Source organism: Scomber japonicus, chromosome 10 (assembly GCF_027409825.1).
Source record: "Scomber japonicus isolate fScoJap1 chromosome 10, fScoJap1.pri, whole genome shotgun sequence".
NCBI classification, from domain to species: domain Eukaryota; kingdom Metazoa; phylum Chordata; class Actinopteri; order Scombriformes; family Scombridae; genus Scomber; species Scomber japonicus.
In genome coordinates this window covers 21,488,314-21,504,430 of record NC_070587.1, presented here as the reverse complement: position 1 = coordinate 21,504,430, position 16,117 = coordinate 21,488,314, and the positions used below count along the sequence as shown (strand labels likewise).

General features: G+C 40.3%; 1 protein-coding gene across 1 annotated transcript; it reads left to right on the top strand.

Moving 5' to 3' along the window:
• Positions 1 to 1,041: 1,041 nt before the first annotated feature.
• pou3f2b (POU class 3 homeobox 2b) lies at positions 1,042 to 2,328 on the top strand. Its single transcript, XM_053326903.1, has one exon. The coding sequence runs from the start codon at positions 1,042 to 1,044 to the stop codon at positions 2,326 to 2,328; it is 1,287 nt and encodes a 428-aa protein (XP_053182878.1).
• The last annotated feature ends 13,789 nt before the right edge of the window (positions 2,329 to 16,117 follow it).

Here is a 16,117-nt window from a genome sequence, read left to right as displayed (position 1 = left end):
TTTCTTTTTTTTTTTTTTTTTTTTTTTAGTAAAATCAATTTAATGAAAGTGTGCCTCCGATTTTTCCTCTCGATTTAGAAAACAAACTATTCATTTTATAGATCGATATCTCTTCTCTGCACTGTGCCTTAAAACAGAGATCTTTATCAGTGAGCAGTATAGATAGAGCAGTGGGCGTTTTATCAGCACTTATCTCAGCACGCCTGTTGTTTTAAAACCAGTTTGAATCCTTTATATTTCTACATCTGTCTGGTTAGTTTATTTCGCCACTAAATCAGTTGAATCGCAAAGTTTAATTCATGTTATCTTAACTTACAAATTAATAGTTAACAGATAATAATAATAATAATTTTTATCAATATAATATTTAGGGAGGAAAACATACCACACATATACATAACACTGCACAAATAGCACACACACTTATTAATATGCACACACATCTACGTCAACACTGCAGCACTCAGAACACCTTAAACTGCATTTTTTCTTTCTAATCACTCTAGTATATATTCAGTTAGATTATGCATATGCAGATTAGATACATATGCATCTAAAATAATCAAATGTAATCTATCTGTTGCAGTTGAAAAAGTTAACATCCTTTTAAGTTAACATTCCAACAAATCAGGATGTTGCACACAAGTTCCAGTAACATTTAATCAGATAAATGTGTGCAGAATTACACTCAATTAACAACCAATTTCAAGTCTAGCTCATGAAACAGTTGTACAGTCTAGATAACAGAGCTTTTACATTAATCTTTCTAATAGAAGACATCCTGGATCTGGTGGTACTACTACTACCTATACAGCCTGAGTCTTGATACAACATGATTATCAAAGTAAATCAACTGTATCTTACAGTTGCACTGCTGATCCCGGTGCTCCGTCTCTCCATGCTGCACTCCGGCTCTCCGCTTCCACGGGAGCCTCAACTCGCACCTCTCCAACAAAGAGGGTAGTGTTTGTGGAGACTTCCCCACAGCCAATCGCCGCGCCGTTACCCCTAGTTACCACGTCCATCATCTTCTCGGGTCCAATGAACGGCGGGGGCGGGGCGGAGTCCAGGTGCGCCTCGGCGTCCACTTGGCAGAGCGCCTGGGAGCCGCCTGTAGGCAGGAGAGGATCTGTCAAATGCGAGGTTCCTTTAATAAGAGAGACCAGTCCGGCTCCGAGAGTCATGGCGACCGCAGCGTCTAACCACTACAACATCCTCACCTCCAGCGCATCCATAGTGCACTCGGAGCCCGGCAGCATGCAGCAAGCCACGGCGTACCGGGACGCGCAGAGCCTGTTGCAGAGCGACTACCCGCTGCAGAGCAACAGCCACACGCTCAGCCACGCACACCAGTGGATCACGGCGCTGTCCCACGGAGAGGGAGCCCCGTGGTCCTCCAGCCCGCTCGGCGCAGAGCAGGACATCAAACCCGCGGTGCAGGGCGCCCGGGACGAGATGCACAACTCCAGCAGCAACCTGCAGCACCAATCACGGCCGCCCCACCTGGTGCACCAGACGCACGGGAACCACCACGACGGCCGGGCGTGGAGAACCACCACCGCGGCGCACATACCGAGCATGGCGACGACGAACGGCCAAAGCCTTATTTACTCTCAGCCGGGTTTCAGCGTAAACGGGCTGATTCCGGGCAGCGGGCAGGGGATGCACCACCACAACCTAAGAGACAGTCACGACGACCACCACAGCCCGCACCTCAGCGATCACGGACACCCGCCGTCCCAGCATCAGCACCAGCACCGGCCGCAGAGCCACCACGACCACTCGGACGAGGATACGCCGACCTCGGACGACTTGGAGCAGTTCGCCAAGCAGTTCAAACAGAGGAGGATCAAGCTGGGCTTCACGCAGGCGGACGTCGGACTCGCCCTGGGGACCCTGTACGGAAATGTGTTTTCCCAGACCACCATATGCAGGTTTGAGGCCCTGCAGCTCAGCTTCAAAAACATGTGCAAGCTGAAGCCTCTGTTGAACAAGTGGCTGGAGGAGGCGGACTCCACCTCGGGCAGCCCGACCAGTCTGGACAAAATCGCTGCGCAAGGGAGGAAAAGGAAAAAACGGACTTCAATCGAGGTAAGCGTAAAGGGAGCTTTGGAGAGCCATTTTTTGAAGTGCCCTAAACCGGCAGCGTCGGAAATAATCAGCCTGGCGGACAGTCTGCACCTGGAGAAAGAAGTGGTGAGGGTTTGGTTTTGTAACAGGAGACAGAAGGAGAAACGCATGACCCCTCCAGGAGGAGCTCTGCCGGGGAGCGAGGATGTGTACGGGGACACGCCGCCTCATCACGGGGTCCAAACACCGGTCCAATGAACTCTGCTGGACCGCTCCTCCAGGACTTGTTTATCCTTTTTATTTATCCCCCAAGGTTATATATAAATCACTGGACTATGAAACAATATAGTGGGTGTTTTATGTATAATAGATTGCAGTGAGTACTTACACAATATCTGCAGTGAATATCTGAGAAATGGAAAGTGAGAGAAAGAGAGAGAGAGAGGGAGGACAGGACATTTTCTTTTTTCTCTCCCAGAGCTAAAGGAACATAAGCCTGTGTTGTTGTTCTCTGAGGATATATGCCCAGCACTGTGACTCCAGTCGACGCAGTTTCAAGGTGTAGCCCCCTATTGTGTATTGAAATTATACTTGAGGTTAAGAAAAAGAGGGAGGGGGGGCGAGGGGGGGGGGGGGGGGGGGTAAAGGAGGGTACCTGTTTTTAGTGGGAAAGCATCGATTCTTTCCATTCACCACTTTTATATCAAACCCCAACACGTTTGTTTTTTTCCCCCTCCTGCGCGTAAAGACAGGAAAGTGAAAGGCAAAGGCGGTTTAGTTTTGTAGCTTCTAAATTGTGCGTCCGGCAGTGATGGGTTAGTGGGTGGTGGTGCGAGGAGGGGAGGTGGTAGTGGTGGTGGTAGTGGTAGTGAGGAGAGGAGGAGGAGGTGGTGGTGGGATAAGGGGGGTGGTGGGGGGGGGGGGGGGGGGGGTTCAAAGGAGCTGCGTTAATGGAGTAAACTGGAGGCCAGTAAAGGCAGCAGCACCAGTCCAGTGGAGTCCAGCTGAGGGTGAGCATCGCCTGAGTCCCATCTGTCAGCCGCTCTGCATTCACTTCACTGCTGGGAGACTGCAGGCCATTCATTTATTTATCCTCTGATAACTGAGGTCAACAAACACAGATCATTATTATTATTATTATTATTATTATTATTACCTACATGTGTGCATCTCACTGGCTAAACTCTTCAGTGGTCAGAGTGACAGTGATGTTGTAACCTGTATTTAAAAAAAAAGTGAGTGAACATTTGACCTCTATCATAACAGCAGTCTAAACATTATATTTTCATAAAGCAAGCGTTAAATAATACCACCACCACCACCACCACCACCACCACCCTTCCTTGCCCTCCTCTTCCTCGTCCTCCTCCTCCTCTTCCCCCCCCCCCCCCCCCCCCCCCAGCTCCAGTAAGGGCTCCGTGGCGACTGATTGGATGGTCTGGCACTTTTCCACAACAGGATGGGCTGTAGATCTTCTACACAAAAAAAAAAGAAAAAGGGAAAAAAAGAAGAAGATATATGTCACCAACTCTCACAGAACATTTAGATCCACTTTTGTAAATATTGTATAACTTTAAAAGTCATGGCTTTGGCTTCATCCCTGTTTTGTTTTTTTTTATATTCTTTTTTTTTCTTCTTTTTCTTCACTGGGGCACTTTTTTGGATTGATGTTTTCAAAAACAAACAGGTTGACTTCTTTTATTTTTGAAATCCAGTTTTCATTCTAGCCGACCTACTGCCTTGCATTTGTGTGCTATTTAACACTCATTTCTGTTGCCGAAGATCCAGTTTAATATTTTTTTTGTTGCACATTTTGAGTCTAAAAATGTTTTCTGTTTTTTTTAAATTCATGTGAAGTCAGATGAATTAGTTGAAATTGTCTGAGGAGGTCTGATTTGCAATTTTGATGTCCTCTCTGACATTACATTAGACTGTTTGTCCAATCTAAACATATCGGCTGTATGCTTTAAGGACTCCAATGAATCGATAACAGTGTTTTTAGAGGATTGTCCACAACTCAATCTGACGCAAGAGACGCTAAAAGCAAGAGATCAGCATCATAATCTATTTGACAGAACAACAATAGCATAATAATAATAATAATAATAATAATAATAATAATGATAATAATAATGATAATAATAGCAATAATAATAAGGCCTTTAAATGTGTTCACAAAACATATTTTAGTGGCATTCCAAAAATGATAGCATATGATCAAAATTATTATCATTATTATTATAATTATTATCATTATTATTATTGTTATTATTATTATTATAATTATTACTATTATTCACAGGTGTTGTTTTGTTTGCGAGGTCGTCGCCATGCATTTCATTTCAGCCATTTTGTTCATCTCCCCTCTATGTTGCTTTATTACTGGGGGGTGCGGGGGGGGAAGGTGGTTCAGTTTTGCTCGTAGACATTTAATTTTATTTCTCATTTTTCTTATTGAGATTGTAATTTATTCTCTGATGGCTTTTATAGATGAGACAGAGCGGGGGGATATATATATGGAAATGGCAGCGGGAAGGCTTTGTATTGTAAGGGGGGGGGGGGGGGGGGGGGGACAGAGATATTTTGAGCGGGGTTGTTCCAGCCTGGACCGTCACACTTAAATGTATATAGACCTACATCTTCTCTCCGTAGCTCGCTTTGTTTTGTTGTATGCAAAGACAGAAATCCAGGGACTTTTTATTTTTATTTTTTAAATTCCCCCTTCATGTGGAAACCCCTTCTTTTTTTTTCTTCTCCCCTTCTTATTTTTTTATTTCTCCAGAAAACAAACAGAAACAATCATCATGGCATTCAAGTCTTTTTTCCTCAGTAGCTTTAATGAATCGATCCAACTCATAAATCACTGGAAATACAAGTTGTGGGATGTAGACCTGTAGCAATCCGAACGCTGTTTTCTGTTCTTTTCTTTTGCTTGTTAAACCACTTTTTGTTTTTTTGTTTTTGTTTGGGGGGGGGGGTATTTTTGTTTTTTTATTTTTTTTTGTTTTTGTTGGTTTGTTTGTGGGGGGTTTTTTGGGGGGGGGGGGGGGTAGATTATGTCATATTCACTGGATGAACTTGGGGTAGATAAAAACAGAGGGTGATAAATACCTGTAGGTGTTTCATCACTTGACAACATGAACAACTTGCACATTTTTAAATAATGGGATTGATATTAAACAGCTTTTTTCCAATGAAGAGACTAAATGTATTTTTCTTTGCATTCAAACAGAGCAGTGGAGCAGTGAGCTTGTTTTCTGTGCTGGTAAAGAGAGAAAAATCCGCTTCCTGCTTTGATCCTGCTTTTTTTGTGGATGGAATTAATGCTTGAGAGAAAAATCCAGTTTGATGAATGGAAAGATTGTGAGCCGATGATGTGTTATTTGTGCCTCAGGCTGCTTTTATAAAAATGGACTGGCATCGGCTTTGAAACCAGAACTTCCTTCTAGGGTTCAATTAGGGCTGCCCAAAGTGCGGTCCGAGGTCCAATAGTGGTCGTTAGGAAGGTGTCCGACATACGGTAATATTTTGGTTTTATTGTTATTTGATTTAATTTCTCTGTTACACACTCACAACACTGTCAACTAAATAGGAACCGTCGTCTTATTTTTAATAACTCTTAAAATCCACAAAATTGTTTTTTATTTATTATTGAGGCAAAAAAAATCCTCTACAATTTCTGTTCCATTTTTACATTTAAGAAAACAACACATCTTACGTCATTGCTTTCAACAAGATGGAGCTCATAAAAACGAAAATCAGTCAAATCAACCCGGACATTAAACGCATCACGAGCTGTGAAAAATTAAAATGACTTTTTTATTATTATTTTTAACAAAACTAAACAAAGGGTTTAATTTCGCCCCCTTTCAAAATTAAAGTTGAGAGGATAAAACAACCCGTCTCCCCTAAAGAGAAACCCCCATGCTATTTCTACAGGGACTCCACTGACAGTGACAGTGACAGTAGCTAGTGACCCTGATGCTATTTTTCCATTCTATGTGCTGTGTAATTTCTCTGTAATGTTCCCACAGGATTTCACTGGTGTCACATTAGGCGTGGATCTCTCTAAATCCATTACAATTTGAAGCTGACAGCCAAAATACAAAGTTGGTGTTTTCCTGCCACTTCCTGCTTGACTCTAAAAAAAACCCGCGTCGCCCTCACTGCTTGTCATAATAAGATTAATTAATAATCAGATTCTTCATCTTTTCACCAGTCGAGCTGTCTGTCATCCTCTGGGCTGATGTTTACTGCTGCTGGCTATGAAAAGGTGACACACACACACATACACACATATACACACACACGCCTCAGCAATAAAAGCGAACGATGGGGATCAATTGGAAATCGATAGCTGATCGGTTATTGATGGCGCTGACCAATTAAGCAGATCAAAAACAAAATGGCAGGTCGCTGCTTTAATTTCATTTAAATCAGTTTAAATGACGAGACAGGCCGCCTTTAACCTCGATTCTAATAATGGATCAATTCCTGCAGGGACGTAATAGTGTCATTATTTAGCCAGATCTGTACTTACACATGGATTTATTTATTTATTTATTTATATATTTATTTTTTGAGGAAAAATAAGGATTTGTACAAAAGAAATATTCAACACTGTTACAAGCTAAAACATAACGTCTTCCACTTAAAACAAAAATAACCGTAATATCCCTTTAATACCTAGTAGGACTAGGGTCAATCCTGTGGTTTCTTATTCAAAAGTGAATTTTTCATGACCTCAATGGACTTAATGGTATTTTTCAATGTATGGCAGTGAGGTTAAATGGGATAATAAGGACTCTGCAGATTACATCCAATCAGTGTTAACAGCATCATCCACACACGCTTTTTGGTTGGTGCAGCTAAATATAAATTTAAAAAAAGATTTAAAAATAAATAAATAAATAATCTTCGTTTGACCTGCCACTTGGATGCCTGGCATGAAATGACCCCGAGAAATAAAGCCCTGTGTGATCTTTGAAGTACACTTTGTAGAGCCCTGTAATAAAAAAGTGAGCCCTCGTGCCCTTCATCCGCTCTCTAGCAGATGCAATTAATAGCGCGTCGCGTTAATTACACCTTCCTTTTTATTTAGGTGACTTGGAATTTCCCATTAGGCTCCCAGGGAAGAAAAAAACTGCAGTGTTGTGGTGCTGAGCAGAGTTGGAAGGAAAGTGATGGGGGGGTTTAGTCGGTGCTCTAGCGCCATCTAGCGATACTGCTGTCACCCGAGGGTGAGTCCAAGCTGTCGTGTCACTCAGTGTATTGTTGAGGAGTCAGTGAGGGTTGGGTCAAACATGAAGGAGAACATATTTAAATCCAGGATCAATTATCATCAAAGAAAGATATGATATGTAATGTAAGTAGAGGTTTGCTGTAGAGACGTTTAGTCATAATACAATAAATGTGAGATAGATTAATAGAGTCCTACAAATAGTTAATCAACATGAATATCAAAGACATCTAAAAATAGATTAAAATACCATCAAATAGGCCTATAGATCAGACTCTCCACTCAGCACATACTGCTGCCTATCCTGGAAGTGATTATGGAAAGGGTTGTTTCATAGGTAAAATGTTTATTATTTTCATATGAATGACTTTTATGTTGTTGCTTTCTCGACTCAAATAGCACTTGTTCCACTACATGGAATCACTTTTCTCCATTTAAAGAGAAAGTACACTTTTAACAAGCATACAATTTAGAGTGAAGTGTAAAACCTGATAAATAAAATATTTTATACACAGTAAAAATATGAACGCTCATATAAAATAACAAAATATCATATAGTTCAGTCTTTGTAGAATCACACATGTCAGACTTTTGGACGATGGTTCTTGTTTTTGTGATTTTCTACAAACCGTCGCTGACTTTTGGTCACGCAGGAACTTTGTATTTCCTGTTCACTTCAAGTTGGACAAAGACACAGTGTTCATGAGGAAGTGGTTAAAACCCACAAAGTGTATACTTATAATTGAGTTTGTCGACTGAATCTTTCATTGAAAACATTAATGAGGTGTATACAAATCTTACTGATAGCCTACATTCATTTCAACAAACACAAATAATATGTCATGTCAAAAAAAAAAACTCTTGTATTCCATGACAATATTCAGTTTTGGTTAAAAAAAGAGAAAAAAAAGCACCACCTTTACTATTTTTAGATGTCTCAACTGATAGTGAGTACATTTGCACATGAACCAGTTCCCCATGTTTTGAGCCACATCCTGTTTCTGATTGTATGGTGTGGTGTTTAAATAGAACATGTTTACATGATCATAACACTATCCATGTGTGTGATCGTCGGCCTGCATGTGTATGTAAGATAGTTCAGAAACCTGGATAAGATGTTTAAATGCCACAGTATCCTGGTTTCTATTAGAGCACTCTTAGTATATCCAGGTTTCTCAAAACCAGGATTAGGGCTCATGCAGGTTTATGAAACTAGGATCAGCTGTTTATGTACGCAAAACATAACCAGGAGACTAGAGTGACTTAGTACCTTCTGAAGCTAAACTAAATCAAAAAAGCAAAAATGTCCAATGTTTGCTGGTTTGAGTCTCTCTGATGTGAGGACTTACTGCTCTTGTCAGTTTTATATGATTGTAGATTGAGTGTGTTTGAGGTTTTAGAGTGTTTGATGGACAAAACAAGCAATAGTCCCTTTTCACCAGAGACATTTTGACATGTCACAATAAAAACAGCACAGTTGTAGCAATAACATGAACAATGGCTTGAAGTCCATTTATAAGCTTACTAGACACTTGAAGAAAAGAGCCATCATTCATGTTATAGGTAGCTTGTGATGGGCATTTTTCATGATTTGGTGATATTTCAATCAAACAAATAATTCATTACAAAAATAATGGACAGAACAACTGGCAGTCTTCATCAGTTGCAGCTACAGACACACCACTAAAAAAGTAGGTTTACTTAAAAAAAAAATCATAATCAACATCTCTCCCCTCCAGATTTTGCCTGTTGCAAGGTGCCCTTTAATATCTGATGCCAAATGTGAAAGGACATCTCAGTGTGGAAAGCCTGTTGAGGCAAGTTGGCAACATCATGGAGTCTGTCAGCTCAAAGTGTTTCAAGTGTCTTTTACACAGATTTTTATCTGGTTATCAGGATTACTGCATCCTCTTCCCCTCTCTATCTAGCCTGCATTAAAAAGCATCATCCATAAGCAATCCTGTCTAATTATAACGCTGCTTATTGACCACATCATGTGATCAATAACAGAGGTGACTAATGACTGTAGAAAAAGGAAAACAAAGTAGGACATAGAGTGTACTTCTTACTGGTGTCAAGACTAGGGTTAAACAAGCAATGTTGACTCAGCACATTCAGCCTTGTCAGCAAAAGCAAACATTTTATCATCATCATATTAGTCATTAGCAGATTTACTAAGTTGTTGGGAAAATGACAAATTACAGCATAATTGGACAAAAGGCAGATATATCTGTCTGTCAGCGTAATGCAATAAAACAGTGTGTGTAGCAGCGTAATGTTGCAGTAGGATTTCCTGGGGTCTAATTAATTTAGAAAATGAATGTTTTTTTGCGTCTAACTTTATTTACCCCCCCCCCCCCCAGAGATCTTAATCTAATGTCTGTGTACAAAGTTTCCCTGTCAAACATCATGTCCAGCTCTGAACTGTGTGAAGATGAATCAGCCTTCTGTATCAATCACTCATTCAATCTGTCTTTCTCTCTTTGCTCACACCACCCACCCCCCACCCCCCACCCCCGTCCGACTCCCCCTCCACACCCCCCACCCCCCACCCACACAGATAACAGTGATACAAGCTCACGAGCTGAACATAATTCTACCGTTTGACATTGTTGTTCTTCAATCTCACTCAGATGCATCGCAGCTAATTACACTTTGCACACTTAAGTACACAAAAGCGTGCGTGCGTTCATTTGTAAACGAGTTATTGTTTAATTATAACTTCACATGAACTTTGCTGATCAGTGGGGCGAATCGTGTCTCCCCTTCAGCGCATAATTATTCAGCCTATAATTGCTCGGCCTGTTTGTGAAACATGCTCATCTCTCAGCAAGGCCATCGTGCACTGCTTCCCTGCCAGATCCTGTCTGAGAACGCCCATGAGCTCTGTGAATGGATCTATTTAAGGCTGCTGAGAGATTGGTCAGGTTTGGATGGACAACAGTCACGAGAATTTGCAAGTAATAGAAGAAAGGATTTCATTTTTTAAGAATTTAAAAATGACAAGTTTATCTAGTGAGATGATACTTCAGATTTAGAATAAGAACATCAGAACTGACCAAAGTTTTGCTTTCTTTGTTTAACATGAATAAATACCATAAATCTTATACATGAACTTCTCTTACAAAAACAAATTCAACTCTAGGTGCATTTACTACACTAATATTTTCAGAGCTCTGGACCGTTTCTCATAGTTTTCATCAGAGAATGGAACAGGTGGCCCACATCTGTTTGCTGACCATAACACAAGACTGAAAGCTCTAACAAAGCTGGTATGCCAGAAGTAGACCTATCCCAAGGTCAGAAATGGACATGAACATTTCTGTCAAATGTGAAAGTTGAGGTTTCACATACAGTAACAGTCACAAGTTTGGACATAATTTCTTATTTAAGGCAATAAGAAGGTGAGTCCCATCTGGTACTGCACAATCAACTGTGGCATATTATCTATAATAAAACAGCATAAAAACATGAAATGCCTGACACATAGACGCACTGTAAAATGAAACGTAGAATACAAATAACTCAACAAAACAAGCTCAAATATAGACTTGTATTATTCCAATAATTCATATCTTAAGAATTTACAGTACTTGTCATTTGTTTCAGGGATTGAAATGCCATTAAACTACAGAAGAGACTCAAAATGTAGCATGAACACACTCAAATTCTCACATATGCTCTCAGTACATTTTTTGTTCTCTTCAATTAAACAAGCTAGGGTTAGTGTACGCAGGCAGTACTGTACTTAATAATTCAGATGGGCAAACTTGTCTTTGAAGTGTTTTTAAATTGCCCGTGTCACCGGGTTAGAGTTGGTGAGGAATACACTGGTTAGCAGAAAGGCACAAAACAAGAAGAGTGTGTCGAGCGTATACAGTAGTGCAGTGTGGAGACCCCTCACCAGGATCTGAATGGTCATGAAGTGATCAAAAGAATACAATAGTAAAGCATATTTTCTGGGGGGGTTTTCTTGTGAAATACTGGATGCTTAAATCAAATGAAACTACCTAAGAATGAAAGACGACTCTTTGATTGAACTCCTCATAAATCATAGCATCATCAGTAAAGCCGTAACCTGTAATGATGGCTCATTAGTAGGCCTTATTTTAAGGGACCACAAGCCAAAAAAAACAAATATCTCCAAGTTTCTGGTAGATGTTTTCTTTGCCTTTAAAAAAAAAAAAGACCCTAACCAAAAGCAAACAAGAAATGACTCGCTGTAACAGGAAACGACGGGTTTTATAATAAATCCACTCTTTAATTTTGACAAAAATCAACACTGTATCTGCACTACCAGCATTAGATCAGGTTGGTGTCACTTGTTTACAGTAATTACACTGAGGTATCACAGTCTCAGCGACGTGCACAAAATGAAAACTGTCATCCTTGTGGATTTAGACTTGGCTAAAAGAAACGCTGCACCCCTGCCTGCTTCATAAACCTCCCTATGGATTATAGTATTTAGATGGACTTAGGTGACTCATTGCTGACATTTTCAATATCCTTAAAAACAAAACAAAAATAACACGCTTTAGACACAACACAGCGAGGGCTGACAGCGATGTCTTCATTATTAGAGTCTAAGCCGAGAAACTAGAGAAGGACCACCAAGCCACATAATGATGGGTATCACAGTGAGGCCTCCCTCAGGCAGGTCTGAGGCCTGTCGAGTCCCAGCCCGAACGACGGCGGCTCAGAAGAGGCAGACCACAGCGCTCTGCAGACACGTGTCTCGCTGAGCAGAGGACTATTACTGCACTGGCGGGGTGCTGCCATATTTGTCAAGGTATGTTCTGGTGTCACTCATGTGGTTTGTAGATAGAGGCGAAGAAAGAAAGAAAGAATAAAGAAAAGGAGGCATGGGGCAACCATGTGCTGCCACCCCCTCCCTCTAACCCTTCCCCCCTCTCTCTCTCTTTACATTTTAATGCTGGATTTATTATTCAGGAACAATATTTCCATCCATATATTCCCCCCGCAGATTCATCAAGCTATGTCTGTAAGCTCTTGAAAGACAAATAAAAAGCCGAACTAATTGCTGTGGATCCCCCCCTGGATATATCAGCCTCATAGAGGAGCGTGACAGCGAGAAATCAAGCCATAGCGTAGAGCGGAAAGCCTCCATGAATCACGTTTGCATCCACACAGCAGCAGCAGTGGCGGCGGCGGCGGTGGTGGTGGTGGTGTTGGTGGCTGAGGAATAATCACTGGGGAGGCAGTCCAAATTAATACTTCAGCCGAGGCCGCCTCGTTCTCCGTCATTAGGGCACATTACAGGGCCACAATATACATCATTAAACCAGGCATAAACAATTCATTAAAAGGCCGTTAAGAAGACAAGCTAATGTCACTTCTCCCTGTGGTATTAATAGACTGTAAAATGGCAGAGGGTTAAGGCAAAAAGGATCATTCCGCCACTACTTTCCAGTCAGTCATCCTGACTAATGGCTCTGCTAGTTGTTGTGGATTCAGTAGACAACCCCACTCTTCTCCCAATCACACTTACGCGACTCTGCTCATGAGGCCTCAGCGTGATACAGTAACAATTTACGTCTGTTCTGTAAATGATGGTGTACTGTTCACTGAAGCTGAGGAATGAGGGCAAATTGAAAATGATCAAATCAATGCATTTCTAGCAATGTAGACATTTTGTTCTACAGCCTATCTGTGTCCTTACAAGATCAGAAGAAGCCTATAAAAAACAGAAAAGAAAAAGCAGCCACACAGACTCGGAGCCCGCTGTTTCAGTCGTCAGCCTTCAGTTTATTTAAAATCAGGTGAAAGTGAAGCACCCAGTTTTGTAATGACAGAGGCACGATCTTTTCACACAACAAGTGGCTATCGTCTCACAGATAGGTCACACTGTAGCACAGGGAGCATCGCCGCACGCCTTACCAATGGCACGTAGGTTGACCACACATCCAAAGTGGGAGAAGAGAGAATACATGTTCATTACACAAAATCAGGACCATCCCAGTCACTCAAGGTAGGGAGCAGATACAACACAAACTCTACAAACTGCTTCATTGGTCAGGGTTAGGGTTAACAAAATGCAGGTAGTGTTCATTTTTAAATAGCTAACCTTACTGTTGTAACTGGTAGTTGCTGTACATATTAAATATCTGCAGTATTTTCATTGTGTTGCTATGGTAATTTTAGAAGTAACTGTCTCAAATTAAACTTGAAATTACTGCCTGGATGTAGGTGGGCCACGCAAAAGATGGTATATGCATATCTTGGCTTTTTGCTTCAACTACCTGATTTCCACTCACTGAAGTAACGTTTGCATCATCTGAAGAGGAAGGCTGGTATATGAACGGTTACTGTCACCACACCCATGCTGTTTAAAACACGGCTCAGACTGAAAAGAAACCGAAAAATATCCATCTGAACAGAAATGCAATTTTGAAAGAAACTGACATTGGGAGGTTTCCATCCAATTAGATTGGAGGACTGATATCTATTTGATTTCTGCCAGTCAGCACAATGATCAGTCTGGGACATGTTTAGACTAGCATGCATGTAGCAACGTAGCACAAGGACTGGAAGAAGGAGAACTGCTAGCCATGCTCCATCAGCGGAAGAAGAAATGATGTCTTTCAACAGTATCAAAGTCTTACACATACATATGTGCATATACATATACATATGTGTATATACATATACATATGTGTATATACATATACATACACACACAGTACATCCATATTCATGGTACAGTAGGAGCCCGAGCGGTGTGCAGTGCTACGTGTAGTCACTGTCACTGTGGTGGTTGTTTAAGCTACAGCTCCAAAATAAATCCATCTAAAACTACACTGTCCACTTTTTACCTTCTACTTCTGTATGTGTTCAATAAACAAGATACAACATGTAAATAAAAAAACTCTGGTCTTGCTGGAAAGCTTTTCTTTCTTCCATTAATGGAACAAGGCTCAATTTTCCTCTGTTTCCGTTCTTTGTGCTAGGCTAGGCTAAAGTTGTCCTTTCCCTTCTTTGCGCCAAGCTAAGCTAAGCTAAGCTAAACATGTAGTGAATGCAATAAGATGAAATTAATATGATTGCTCTCATTTGACTTTGGGGAAGCAAAAACAAACACACATTGTATTTCTCAAAAGATAATGAGTTTAAAGGACCAGTGTGTGGAAATTTATTGGCATCTAGCAGTGAGGTCACAGATTACAACCACCTGAATACCCCTCTCCATCATAGAATGTAGGAAAAACTCACAAAACTGCCAAACTCACAAAAAACAGTGTCCATCTGTAAAGCCAGTGTTTCATTTGTTCATTCTGGGCTACTGTAGAAACATGGTGGGCTCTGTTGAAGAAAACCTGTTCTCTATAATGGTTCATTCTAAGCTAATCATATTTTCAAATGATTATACTCTAATTAAAAACATATTCATACTACTATACTAACACATATTATATTCAATTTCCTCCAAGTCAATTTCACTAGATGCCACTAAATTCTACAAACTGCACCTTTAAATAAAATGTGTACCACACAAGTAAATATAAATAAATATTTTGCATATTAATTAACATGGCTGATATACAGTATATGGCATATAAACTGGTCGAATATAGCTGCGGGACTAAAGACCAGGGTTCTGCGTATCACTTTGGTTGAAAGATGTAAAAGCAAAGCGTGTCACTACAATCACATGGACATCACACCACATTCAAACAGGAGTATAAGGCACAAATATCTCTTAAATATTGACTAGTAGCGTGTGCTTAAAAGAAAACTTCAAGTTTTTTCAAAAGGGAAATGCTCCACAAGCACTTCTGCCACACTGCAACGGTGGTCTCAAATATTACAAAAATTAAATAGTTAATAATAGCAATACACATTTTCACAATCATACAATTATGGCAACACCCGATAAGCAAGTTGTTTTTTTTCTTTGTCTCAAAGAAATCAGTGCTGACTGATTATTTGTATCATGTACATTTCTTTTTTAACACAGACGGCAGGTAAACTGACAGTCTGGCGGTACCGTCTGTACAGATGTCTGTTGTGCTGGTTTCTGGAGTAAAATATATGTCAAAAAAAACGAATTAAAACCAGATGGAATATATAACCCCTGAGATTCAGGACAAATACTGTGGTCACATACAGTATTTACACTGTGTCATTTTAACATGCAATCCTCAGCTGAAGACAGACCTCCGTTCCATCAATGAAACTTCATTTTGGTAGGTAAGTAATTAGAAGGCTGCAGTGTAACAGCAGTGACACACAGCTCAGTGTGAATGACAACAGAAAAAGCGTGCGACATTATGAGAGTTATGTACAGGGGGTGATAAATTTAGCATTTAACTTCTTCCATAACCTAAAAGCACAACACCCTTTATTTCCATAAAAATGAAACGGCCAATAGGATGACTAAATGAATGACCTTAATGTCCTCAGAATTCATTATCAATTTATCTAATTACCATTAACATTGTTCTGGCTAATTAAAGTGCCCAACCTGATTTTTCGGGCAGGATAAAGTGATGAGCGCCATCTTACATAACCAAATTTTAAAGGGCAGATTTAAACAGAAATTTGACCCAAGACGGAAGTTAAATGTGGTAACTCTCACAATCTCAATTACAGCTCTTTTCAAATGAATATATTGTTATTATTTATATGTATTTATGTATTTATATTATTAACACAAATACACAAACACAACACAAATAAATTGATATTTGAATTAAAGGCATACTATGCAGGATTTTCTTAAAAAGACAATGTATAGACTCAAATAATGAAAAAAATAATTTCTCTCAATCATCACTTGGTTACATCACT